Source organism: Cupressus sempervirens, chromosome 5, assembly GCF_028749045.1.
Source record: "Cupressus sempervirens isolate cs-2001-9-10 chromosome 5, ASM2874904v1, whole genome shotgun sequence".
NCBI classification, from domain to species: domain Eukaryota; kingdom Viridiplantae; phylum Streptophyta; class Pinopsida; order Cupressales; family Cupressaceae; genus Cupressus; species Cupressus sempervirens.
The window spans coordinates 183,294,897-183,308,514 of NC_143122.1; the positions used below are offsets into that span (position 1 = coordinate 183,294,897).

Here is a 13,618-nt window from a genome sequence, read left to right on the forward strand (position 1 = left end):
ACACATTGGAATTTACTTGGCAATCGAAGAGAACTTTTCACATTTGGCATTAAGATGAAAAATTAAAGATTTGATCTTGGTTTTTCCTTGTTGACTTGCATCTTTATTCATGCTAATTTATCCTTTTTCAGTACTAACTTATCTTGGAACTGATGTATGGTGAAACATTTAAATACTAGTTCCACATACCTCCTTTTGCTTAGTTTGGTGAGGTGTGATCACTCGACCTTTCAGGTGAAGTGATCCCTTCATTTGATGTGTTGCATCCATCTTTCTTTTTCCATGTTTTGTTCATCTCTCCTCTAATGTTCTCAACATCTACTTTGCCTTTTCCCTTATTGAACTCTAAGTTAGGTGTCTTTGTCCTTGTTGGGTAATGCTTGCTGATATGACCAGTCTTCAAACAACTAAAGCATGTAGTTTGACTCAACCACCATTGTATCTACCACTAAAATGTGTTATGCAATTCTCAAGGATGTGTCCATACTCTTGATAGTAATGACATCTATGTCTTGTATTGTAGTCCCAATTGTAGGAATTTTCATGACTTCTTCCCTTGTTTGATGACCATGTGGACTTGGATCTATATTCAAAGGCTTTGTATCCAAACTTCTGACAATTATAGTAGCGACCTTCAAATCTTGGTGCATGCATGGTTCTGGTTTTGCATTCATGTGCCTGATGACCTTGTTTGTTGCACTTGTAACAATGTGTCATATTCTTTGGCTTGACATTTTAACTAGCATTATTTCTCCTGCAAACATTACTTGTATGTCCTTTCTTTCCACAATGATGACAAGTAGGTTTCAAATTCTTACCTTTATTGTTTCTTTCTCTAGGGGATTTTAGTAATTTCTCAAAGTACTTGATGGCTTGATTTTTCTTGTTGAAACTTTCAGCAAACTCCTCTCTTTTTAGGTCATTTTTGAGTTGTTCATTCTACAACTTCAATGTAGTTATCTCAATGTCCTTGACATTCAACTCATGATGGGCATTCATCATTTGGCTTAGGGTATCCAGTTTCATGTTTGAGATCCTAAACAACTCTATTGACTTTTCTTCCAATCTATTTGACAAAATTCTTTTGTCCTCCTCAATCATGGCCTTGTCTTCTATATCTTTCTTGTTTTTCTTAGTCACCTCACATAGCAATATAGCTTGTGATTCTTGCTCTAACTTGAGATTTTTGATCTCCTCAGCTTCTGCTCTCTTCTTGTCCATGAGATCTTCTATTGCTACATCAAATTCATAGGAGTTACCATCTACAAATAATTTTTTGGTGTCAATCTCTTTGTATTGAGTGTCATTTTCTGTTATGGCAATCTCTTTCCTTCTCTTTGGCAAACTTTTCAAGGCATCTCTGGCTTCATTCAGTTGTTGTAGTAAGAGATCAATCTCCTGATTCTCAATGGTCTCTCCCAACTTATAAAGCTCCATCTCAAGATCTTTTCTCCAAGTTGTGAGTCTTCTCCTAATGAGAACTCGGCTCTAATACCAATTGTTGGAAATACAAATGGGAAAATGTATAGTTCTAAGAGGAAGATAGGGGGTGAATCAGAAGTACTAAACTCTAACCAATAAAACTTTCAAATTTAAAATAATTCATGCATAAACATATTGAAATAACATGTAAAGTAAATGCATCCACATAAACACTTGACACCAGATATGATTACCCAGAAACCCTCCAATTAGAAGGTAAAACTAGGGTGGGGATGACACCCACAATTCTTCACTATTGCAGCAATAAAGTTTACCAATTAAGGTTACATGAGCTGACCATTCTCATGATCTACCATGTGAAAGGCCGACTCTGTTAAAGGCTTATAGAGGATTTTTAGATCCCACCTTGTTAAAGGATTTTAACACCCTGTTAGAAATGTGCATGGCTAAATGACTTTAGAATATTCACTTGGAATGTCACCCTATTAAAGGATTTTGTAGTGCCTGCCCCTAGTTTACATTTTTCGAGCTACATTTATGATATGATTGCCAAACTCTTTTAGGCCAATTTATGTTTGATGAGTAGTATTATTATTTTAGAGATTATCAGAGGATGTTTACACTCAGTTTATTGTATGATGAGATTACTTGGTACTCTATATTTCATGCATGTATGATGATTATTCAATGGTTTTAGTTATCGATGATGATTAGTTAGATGGCTTATTATTCCATGTGCCTCTTATGGATACTTACCCCATACTGCATGTGTATGGTGTGCGTGTTGTTTTATTTATGTATGGTGTTTCTGATATGGTTAAGGAAGGGAGTCGTAGTCACCTGCTAGTCGGGATCTACACGATGCACCACTTCCTGCCATTGCCTGTTTAGCTTAGAATATTGTGTTTGTACATGCGTGGATTTTATGCAGGTTGCAGGTACCGGGTATCGACTTCCCTGAATTGTCAGGATGAGCATACCCTATCGCACTGTCTCAATGGTAAGAGAGGGGAGATAAACTCTTAAGTCCAAATCTTAAACCCTTTAGCCAATTGTCCTAATTGATAATTAGGACAAGTATCTGAGTTAAGTGCCCTCCGAATGCATCAAATGATGTAATTTCGTGATTATAACCCTTTTTGTTTGATTTGGTATGTATTTTTCTATGTTGGGTTTTCGTATGTTGCTTTATGAGTCCTTGGTGTTTTTTTTTTCGATAAATTAAGTCTAATTAAAAAGACTAATTAATGATTTAATTTAATAAGGAATTATTATGATATCTTTATATTTAATTAATTAATTAATTAATTAAATAAAAGAATTAAAGTTGGAAATTAAAGTTCAAGATATATTTAGAATAGGATAATATTTATTTAATTTAATAATAATATATTTGGAGTTCATTTTTAAATAAATGCTAAATATTATTGTTATTTAAATTAATTAAATATGTTATCAATTAAGTTCTAAAATAAATTAAAAAGTTGAAAGATATTAATTTATTAAGAATTCTAGATCGCATGATCTAAACATGAGTTAAATATAAGAATTAAATTAAAAGATTAAATTATAAAAATTAATAATGTTATTTTAATTTCTTAAAAGTGCACATAAGATTTAAAGTAATACATTAATTAAGAATTGAAGTCAAGTGAAATTTTAAATAAAGTTATTTAATAATTCAACTTAAGGTGCATGAAAGTTGAATGCAAAAAAAATAAGAAAAGATAATAAAAGTTAAATTGGAGTTAACTGAGTTGTGCAAAGAGTCTTCTCGGGTAAACGCACAATTAGTGCCCCGAATTGAGGAGAATTTGCTTATCACAACTTTGGGGGTTCATTTTTGAGGGATAGGAATCTGGACGGGAATTTTTGGGGGACAAATTTTGGAAGCAAATTTCAGAAGGCTGATACGAAGAAAGTCTTCGAGGGGAAGGTTATTGAGAGGAGCGAATTCGCATACAGTTCCTGGAGATTGCATAATAGCATCAGGATCAGGTAGGGTCTTGTGTTTTTTTTTTATTATCCATTAAATATGCAATTATCCCTTCCTGCCTTCTTCGTGTCTGGGGTTTGTAGATCTGAATTCTCTATGATGAAAGTTTTAAGCTTTCAATATTGTGAATTTATTAATTGTTCCTCAATAATTTCTGTATCCATGGAGACTGGATGAATTAATTAGAACCATTGTTTTCTTGATTTAGAAATTAAGATTTAATTTAATAAGGGTTTTGTTTTTATGTAATTGAAAGTTCTAGATATAAAAATAAATAAATATATATATATATATATATATCCTTTAAAAAAAAAATTGTTTCATTGAAAATTAAACAAAAACTATTTAAAAAAAAAAAAAAAAAAATTGGATGTATTTTATTATATTTGAAATTCTAAAAAAAATATATATAAAAAAAAAATTATTATAATTATATTATAGTGGGGGGGGAGGGAATCATCCCGTACCCGCTCCCCACTGTCGAAGGCCAACAGTACCTGCGTCGCAGGTACTGCGACCGCAGGCCTGCGGCCAAAGCCGACGGGCTATAAACGTGTATGTTAAGCAAATAAAAAACTTGGTTTTCGTTTTTTTTATATTTATTTATTTTTTTTAATTTTTAAAATTACTAAAACAAATTTTATTTATTTAAAATTTTTAAATAATAAAATTATAATATATTCAATTTTATAATAGATTAAACTTTTTTAACATTTAATAAATAAATATTAAATGCATAGATATAGTTGTAAATTTTAATTTATTAATAATTTTGCTTAAATATTAATAAATTAACAACTATTAGTTAGATTAAAATAAGTAATTAGATCAAATGAATATTGATTAATTTAATTAAAATTAGTTTAATTAAGTTAATTAATAATGAATTTTATTTGACTAAATTATAAATTTGGATATTGATTTAATGAAAGTTATTATAGAAATGAGTTATTCGTAAAAGGGTAGTTGTGAAAACTTTGTTACTTGAATTCGACATTAAACTAAAACATAAACCTTACCTTAACTTAAATAATATACTTTCAGATCCAATCTCTGAGACTTTGATGTTGTCTTTGTACTTTGAATTTTTTTGGGGTTGGTTTAGCGTTGACCAGTTCAGGTTGTTACCAGAGGATCGGGGTTGTGAATGTGATGTCATGATGATTTGGTCTCGATCTTTCTTAACCTGACCATGGTAATGTGATGAAGTGCTCTATGACATGATTGTGTTTACTGTTTGTTATTGCTTTCCAGTTTCCTTGTGTGAAGCTGAGGTGTATGTAATTGAGAATACCTAACTTAACCATTTTTGAGTCTCGATCAGTTATATTTGATAACCATTTCTGAGTCTCGATCAGTTATACTTGTATTACTTTCTAGATTGCTCATTAGAGAACCATTGGATTTTGTGACTTATCATTGATGCCTTCAGTTGCTGATAGAGAACTGTCGTGATTACATGATTACTATTTGATGTTATCTGTTGCTCATGAAGAACTGATATAATTTGTGGATTATCTTTTTATGATGTTTTTCAGTTGCTCGTATAGGACTGAGATGGTTTTATTATGATTCTTTGATTTACGAATTCATGAGCTAGGGTAGGTTATCTATGTGTAGAGTCGGGAAGTGGCTTGCAATGGGGGTCGGAGCCCTAAGAGGCTGCCTTGAGAAACCCATTGTAAGTCATTTTTAATAAGTGAAAACATTTACACTAAATGAGAGAAAATGAACCTAACAAGATAATTGTATGTTCTCTCCCATGCCATGAGTGCTAGTACAGACTAGGATGGGGTAGAGAGGACGCTTGGTTACGACCTTGCATTCCATAGTATGCCTCGTCAGTACGAGAGGATACTAGTGGCTGCAGGATCAGTAGGGACCCGAGATTCCTAAGGGATTGCTCGGGTAACTTCTACATGACTTTTGCGATGACACTTTCCCACTTGCATATTAGGTTTCCTATGTGTCTTGTGGTACCTCTGGGATTTAGATGTTGATCTTTTTAGGAACCCTTGAGTTAGCATACTTATAGGATTTCCTGGACTTAGAGAGTAATTTTGATTATAGGTTTTTTTTGTTATCCTATTTGGGACTTGAGACTATCTCCTCAGCGCGGTGGGAGTGGACCATTTAGGTTCCACGCGGTCGGGTGGTAGTGCTTTTACTCTTACTATTGAGATCCGTTCCGTGGTCACCGTGGCTAGAGTTTTCGTGATTGGCATTTACCTACACTATGTTCTTGGATTAGTATGATGGATGGTTAGATTTTATGATAGATGTTTTATCATTATGGATGTATGGATGTATCATGTATGGTGAATAGTTTCATATATTTTTACTGTACTTTGTATCATGGATTTGAGGATGTTGTATCTTGATATTTACATATGTATATTCTTTTAAGCCTTTCATACCTTGTGACACGTACAGTGGATGAATGAGCATTCCGAATTAATTTGCCAAGGAGCATTCGGAACAAATGTATATTATGGACATTGGAGTTTCTGATTATTCTTTTATATGAATGTGATAGTTGTTAGACTTAGAATTAATTAAATTTAAACGTGACTCAACGTCTTGGGATCTTTAAGAAATGTAACTTGCAATGTATGTTTGTCGATGATTACATGTTATTGCTTCCGCTACTATTTGTTTGATGTGTATGTCATACTTTCTTACTTTAAAAAAAAAAAAAATGTTTAGCAAACTTAGTGAAACTTTAGGTTAATTCTTTTGGGTCCCTTGGCGGGGTGTTACAGATTTCACTATGACCATTATGTCAACCTTAATACAAAGGATTTCATCCTACTGATATAGTTGTTAGAAAGTACAGTAGAATTTTTGATCTGATACACTCACAATTTGATATTGCTAATTTCAAATCCTAGTTTAGCTCATCTCAATCTTCTCTGATCTGATATGAAATTGTTGTGACCTTGATCCTCTATAAAGCTAACTAATTCTTTAATGCTATCCTTCTTCTAAATCACCTTGAATGTATGCTGATCAATTCACCCCTTTCACTACTATCATCACCTTCTTGCATGCATTCTCTCTCACATACTAAAATTCTAGGGCTTCGTCTCCCTTTAAAAGGACTTTGGTGACTTAAGGTTAGGTATGAATTTATGATTGAGATTCATCCAATTTTCTTGCTCAATTCCCTCTATTTTTTTGATTGGTTGCATGTAGATTGCATAGGGAATCCAAATAGATTCAATCTTATCTTCAAATCTTCGAGATCTATCCATATGTCAGCTCAAAAATGGTTTACATGGTTGTTTATGCCATCACAAACAACTAGGATAATTTTGTGTTACTTGGCACTTGATAATACTGATGCTCGACACATACTAAAATTTTGTCTTGCTTAGCACTTGAACTTGCTTAGCATCTTTTCACTCATCACTTGAAACTTGCTTAGCTCTGTCTATCTACTCGGCATTGTCTATTCACTTGGCACATGAGTGATTCGGCACTCATTGCAACTTGGCATCTATTATACTCAGCATATGTTATTAGCTCAGCATGAACTTGGTAAAACGCTTAAGTGTGTTGACACTCAATTATCAAAACCAATATAAGATCAACAGATTTATTGCACCTTCTTTCCCAAACCCCTAGTTGGTCAGGGTTTTAAACTTGTCAATATTGTTTTGATTGAATATCCACCATATATTCACCAAACAAAGTAATTCCAAGTTCAAAATAAAGGTAATTAAATTTCTTATCAGCCACAAATATTTTCCATCTTTTCTCAATAAGGATTCAAACACATTAAGCTCTAAAAATATGAAATTATTGTTAGAGAATAGAAACCAAAATTAATTCTTCAATCAAATATTCAACAACTACTTCTTAAATTATAAATGAACTATCTAGGTCTTGGAATATATACTAGACTCCCATAAAACTTATCCAAACTAGATTCCAAACCATTTGACCATTGAAATTTTGAATTGACAAAAAGTTGTCAATGTTATTAGGCAACATTGTGACAAGTTGACAACATTTGGGCTCCGTTTGGTTGTTGGCATAGGAATAGAAAATTAGAATAGAAAAATGGAATGGGAATGGGAATGAGGAATGGGAATAGAAATAGGCAATTCCAATCATGTTTGGTGCACTTGGAATTCGAGGAATATGTTAATCTATTGTTTGGCTGTACAAAAATAGAATAGGAATAAGGTTAAGTTTTGTATTTTTAAAAACATTTTTCCTATTTTTTTAAAAATTTATTATTTTTTTTAGTTAATTCATTTTCATTTTCATTTTTTTAAACAAATAGATATAATTTTAAAAAATGTTATTAAAAAAAATTAACAAAAAAAATTCAAAAAGTAAAATTTAAAAAAAAAAATCAAAAAAAAAAAAAATCAAAAAAAAAAAATTCAAAAAAAAAAAAAATTCAATTTTTTTTTTTTTTTTTTTTTTTTAAAATTTTGGAAAAAAAAAAATTAAAAAATATTTTTTAATGAAAAATCGGAATGGGAATGGAAATGGCCTATTCCAATAACAGATATTTTTTAGCATAGACATATGCTCATTTTAGGGGCAAAATTGGAATATGTCTTCCTATTCCCAATTCCGATTGAGATTACCAAACAGCGAATATAAAACATATTCTAGAGAAACAACGACAATAGCTAGATATATATTTGGAGTGCACTTACACTTTCTAAAGCATTACGTTTGATACGCCTGTGATTCTTATTTACAGAGAGAAGATTGTCATTGGTTTTCTAAGTTTGATATACACAGTTTATTGATATATAAATAGAAATTTGTATTGAGAAATATGATGGACAGCAAGCGCGTACAGAGGGAATTGACCCAGATAGAGAAAGATCATGATGATGAGAGTTTATCGGGAATAAGTGTTGAAGTCTGCGATGAGAATGATATCTCCCATTTGCGTGGAACGGTCGCAGGTCCCATAGACAGCCCATACGAAGGGGGCTCCTTCCAGATTGACATTCGCTTGCCAGATGGCTATCCCTTCGATCCCCCCAAAATGCGATTCATTAAAAAGTGTGGCATCCGAACATCAGCAGCCAAAACGGTGCGATATGCCTGGATATCTTGAAGAACAGCCCCCGCTCTCTCCTTCAAAACCGCGCTGATCTCCTTGCAAGCGTTGCTTTCCACACCAGAGCCCCGCGATCCTCAGGATGCGGTTGTAGCACAGCAGTACTTGAATGACTTCCCTACTTTCCTCCTCACCGCTCGCCACTGGACTCGGTCTTTTGCAAAGAGGGCACAGCTTGTAATGGAATTCAAAGGTAGCGAAATTGTCGAGATGGGTTTTGATGAAGATGCAGTCAGATGCGCTCTTCAGCAATTCAAAGGAGATGAGAATATGGCACTTGAGAAGCTATGCACCGGCTAAGATACGAGTTCATTAAAAATGAAATCTGTATTTTGAGATCAATAAGACATTACGAGAATTGAATTTGAATTTTGTATGCGTGATCAAGAATTGGACAGTTAATAGTTGCATCTATTCAGTGTCAGAACGACACACTCGTCAGACTTGATAGAATATTAGAATATTCTTCATGTAGTATGGGACTTATCTATTAGCTTCATCCCTTTTCAACTTTTTCGTTGAGACTTGATTTCTGATAGGTTTTTAAGAACCTTTCAATTTTTTGACTAGTCTTCAAAATATTCTTCCCGTAGTATGGGATTTATCTATTAGCTTGATCCTTTCTAACATTAGGATTCAAGACTCATAAAATCTTTTAAGCTATAATTATTTAATATATTTTCTATTTAGCTACACACTTTCCATAATTATTGTGTCTTGAAATAATATTATGGAGATCATTCAGATCTAGATTAATGCAATATTCTTACGATCTACAACAAATATATTTTAGAACACTATCACATCTAACTAGAGATGCTTAAATTTTTTTAAAAATAATTCTAATACTTAATAGAAAAATTAACATCTTACTTCATTCTATATCAATGTGATCTTTACTATTCTTTTAAAAAAATGATTATGTCATTCAAATCAATGACTACAAATATAATTTTAATTTTTAAAATCTATTATTATTTCTTCTTTACTATTTTTTATAATATTTTATTTATGTGGTCTAATTTACTTTGATTGTGTGTTTGAAAATTCAGAAAGTTCTTTCTCCAGAGTTCTTGTGGATATTAAACAGTCCAATTTTTTTGAGATTCTTAATCAATTAATTGTGAATTCAATACTCCCTTACATGTCTTTCATAAAAATCTTTGCTTAATCCAAATTACTTAACCATCCCTTTCAATAATGTCTTATGTTTACCTCAGTATTCAAACTCAATAAGAAATACGAAGCTTCAAAAGTACCTGTTAAGCCCACGGCACTGGAAAAATCCACGCAACCGTAAGTCTTCCGAAATCATGTGTTTCCACACGCAAAAGAAAATTCTACTAAAGGACAAGTCTGCCGACAGCAGCACTCTTGTTATAGGTATCAAATTTATATTTGTACTTCAAAATTTTGGTGAACATAATATGTTAATAAAAACTCTAAACTTTTTTTGTTTTAATTAAACAAATTATTATTATCTATTCATTTATATATTAATTTATTTGAAGTAATATTTAGGTGATTTATTTATTTTTTATAATATTTATTCTATTTTCATTACGTTTTGCATTCAGTAAGGCTCGGCTCAAGATTCGATTCTAGGCAGGTTCACTCAGAATTAGACAACTTTACCAGCAGGTCAATAGTGTATTGGCAAGAGGTTTCAAGTTTGAATGGTAGGAAGACTTGCAATTTGAATAGTAGAATTGCATACATTAGATGAGAAGGTGATTTTTTCCAAAATTAAAAAATTGACCTTATCTTTATTTTTTAATTTATTTAATTTAAAAGACTTCAAAATTTGAATGATAGAATTTGATATATTTGATGAAACATTTATGATTGTTTTAAATTAGGTGACATTTGATTCAATAGCAAGATCCATACTAGTAATGAGTTCGAATCTTCCACAATATATTAAACGAATTTTTAAAAAAAGATTTAAGAAAAACGAAAAAACTATAAATACATACAGTAGATGGCGTTGCTACTATAGATCACCAGTGTTGTTTGATTGACTTGAATTTGAGTGAATTACAATCCTCTTCTATCTTTCCCAAGAGAATGGACGGAGGGTTATATGCAGCTGTAGCTGGTATCTGCGACGATGTGGAGGCTCTGAGGAAATTGATAGATGGAGGAGTACATGAAATTCTCCCCGAAGAGGAGAGAGGGAGTGCTCCCCTTCAAACAGCCACCTTTAATGCCTCCCTCGACGTTCTCCACCAGGTTACGCCTGGCAAGAATACCTCGCTTCACTTGGCTGCCAGGAATGGCCATCTTCGAATTGTTAAGGCGTTGCTTCAACGTATGAACGATGACATTGAGGCTGGAGAGGAGGAAAACCACCAATTTCTTGCTGCCCAAAACTTACAAGGTAACACTGCTCTCCATGAAGCGGCCAAAGGAGGACATTTCCAGGTAGTCAATGTTTTGCTGGAGCAAAGCACTCATCATGATTTGGCTGATATCGTGAATGAGGCTCGTGAGACTGCTCTATTCAAAGCAGCCGAGGAAGGTCACGAGGAAATTGTCTTGAAACTGGTGCATCTTACATCTTCTGTTTCAGATAACAGGAAATCTGATGGTCGAACACCTCTCCACGCTGCCGTCTCCCACAGGCACACAGGTATTCCCATTGGATAGCTTAAGTATCATACATACTAAGTTTGATTCGTAAGTTAAAAGTGATTCTGATAATTTTTAATTTTTTAAAAATTGATCAACTATACAGTTTGGAGAATAGCCCTTCCCATATTTTTGATGGGATAGATATCAGAAGGCAGGCTTTATTATATCCACACATGCGGTTGTATCTGATGTGTGAGAGTGTTAGCCTGTATGCATTTGTCATGTCTAGAACGTAGCCAACACCATTAAATATTATATTAGATAGAACATTTATGTATTATTTAATTCCTACCGTGTAGGCGTGATTCAGATTCTGTTAGATCAAAGACCCGAGCTCCTTAAGAAAGTTGATAAATTTGACAGGACGCCACTGCATGCGGCTGCCTATGCTGATAAGGCTGTGGCTATCCAGTCTAGAGTTTGGGTTCCTTTGCTTAACTTTTTACCAATTTCGTGCCTGCATAGCCTCTGCCATGTTGATAAAGGATCAGAGATTGCAAAACTACTGTTGGAGAAAGATAGCTCTTTCTGTTATGCAGTGGATAAGAATAAGCGGTCAGCCCTTCAAACAGCAGTTATAGAGGGGAACGTTGAATTAGTGAAGGAAATAATGACACATGCCCACGACTGCTTAGAGATTGTTGATGAAGACGGCAGAAATGCTCTTCACTTGGCGGCCGAGAACGCAGTTAAAATTTTTGAAAATAATTCGAGGCGTATGAAAGACTTGATGCACTCAATAATCTCAAAAGAGCTCATCAATAATCTTGATAAGCATGGTAAAACACCGTTGGACATTGTGTTGGAGAAAATGAACAATGACGACCGTCTTTTCTCTGCAGTAAGCAATGAATATTTTATCTTTTCCCATTTCTAATGCATTATCACTTCCATTATCATTTGGCAACAGGAATACAAGTGGAATAGGCATATTTATATTCTTAAAATTTTGAATTTTCTGTTTGAATGCACCAAATCAGAATTGGAATAGGAATAAAATTGGAATATGTAGCCTAAAAATGAGGATTTGCTATTCTACCTAAATAAGTGGAATACGAATATGTATTCTAATTTTTTTTTATTTTAAAAAACATAATTTTGGGTGAACCAAATAAGAATAGAAATATTTAACCTCATTTTCTATTTGAAAATAAGTATTTTTATTCCCATTTTTATATTCCCACAACCAAAGAAACTCTTGTTATTAAGGTTTTTCTCCAATCCAGATGAAAGGGCTGCTTGAAGAATATGGCGCTCGGAGTAGTCCAAAGATGGTGGAGGAAGAAACGTGGGAGAGGTCATTGGAAAGTAATATAAAATCAGACAAGGCCCAGATGATTTCAGTGAGTGCAGTTTTGATCGCCACCGTTGCTTTCGACACGGCACTGAATTTGCCAAGTAAAGATAACCAGACACCGGTATTTGTGGCATTTGTGCTGTTTGACGCGATGGCATTCTGCAGTGCAATCGCAACAACGATAATACTCATTTATGCGGTTTACAACAATCATGAAGACTCCCTCCTTCTGAGGAGCTCTATGAAAGGATTGTGGACAGCACTGGTAGCGTTGAGCTTGGCATTTGGTACGACCTTTCTTATGTCCGTCCAATCACCGTATAGTATTGTGGGCGCAATTGTGTGGATCATGGCAGTGGGCGTTCCCTAGTTGTAAGAGATCTGATTTTCCAATCCAAAAGACACGTCTTCAAAGAGGAAGTGACTTATGCAACGTGGAGCTTCTTAATAGGAGGAATCGTCTCAGCTTGTGTTTTCTGGCTACTTGCTTGGCTACTTGTAAGCCTTGCAATAGTGGAGTAAATTGGCTAGGGTACTTTGGTGTATTTAGTTGAAATTCAAGAATAGGGTTATTCTCGAGTCACATTAGTCAAAAGGATTAGTTTAATGAGTTGAGTAAATTTGTCGAGGATGATAGACAAGAAATATGTATTTGACTACTTAGTAAATGAAGATTCATATTATTGTATGCTTTTATATGAAGATAAAAATGATAAATCTATTTATTCATGTCGTGGGTTTTTATAAAAGGGAGTAATATTTCAATTCATTTTTTTATAATATTTTACATGTATAATTGAAAGGTCATGTATTGTATTTTTATCTTATATCTCTAATTGTGTTGTATTATTGTGCTCATAAAAAAAAAGTTTACAATTTCTTATTAGTTCTTGTGGTAGGCTTTTGGAGCTCAACCCACAACTCCCAAGAATCATGGCAAGCAAACACTTGACATAGAAAGATAGAACCAAAACTAGAGACGCTCAAATTTAGAAATCCAAAGAAGAGGAAACATTTTTTATGCAAAAAATGAATTGCAATTATATTTAATGAATTAATTGTCACAAAGAGAGATCAATCCTTATGAATAATATCAAAACCCTAAAAGACAACTAACCTAGATTTCATGATAATAATTAATAAAATGATTAATTAT

The 13,618-nt window shown here is 33.3% G+C and overlaps 1 protein-coding gene and 1 pseudogene across 1 annotated transcript; both read left to right on the forward strand.

Moving 5' to 3' along the window:
• Positions 1-8,240: 8,240 nt before the first annotated feature.
• Positions 8,241-8,831, forward strand: LOC149555025 (ubiquitin-conjugating enzyme E2 27 pseudogene; annotated as a pseudogene).
• Positions 8,832-10,532: 1,701 nt separating this feature from the next.
• LOC149555026 (uncharacterized) lies at positions 10,533-13,189 on the forward strand. The gene is made up of 3 exons (XM_089833573.1): positions 10,533-11,163; positions 11,465-12,006; positions 12,392-13,189. Exons 1-3 carry the CDS (start codon positions 10,599-10,601, stop codon positions 12,830-12,832), a joined length of 1,548 nt encoding a protein of 515 aa, XP_089689699.1. The 5' UTR covers positions 10,533-10,598; the 3' UTR covers positions 12,833-13,189.
• Positions 13,190-13,618: the final 429 nt, after the last annotated feature.

Excerpts from the sequence above, each read along its gene's own strand:
- LOC149555026 (XM_089833573.1), top strand. The coding sequence starts at position 10,599 with ATGGACGGAGGGTTATATGCAGCTGTAGCTGGTATCTGCGACGATGTG. Across the intron at positions 11,164-11,464 it reads CGTCTCCCACAGGCACACAG|GCGTGATTCAGATTCTGTTA; the intron begins GTATTCCCATTG and ends CCTACCGTGTAG. Across the intron at positions 12,007-12,391 it reads ACGACCGTCTTTTCTCTGCA|ATGAAAGGGCTGCTTGAAGA; the intron begins GTAAGCAATGAA and ends TCTCCAATCCAG.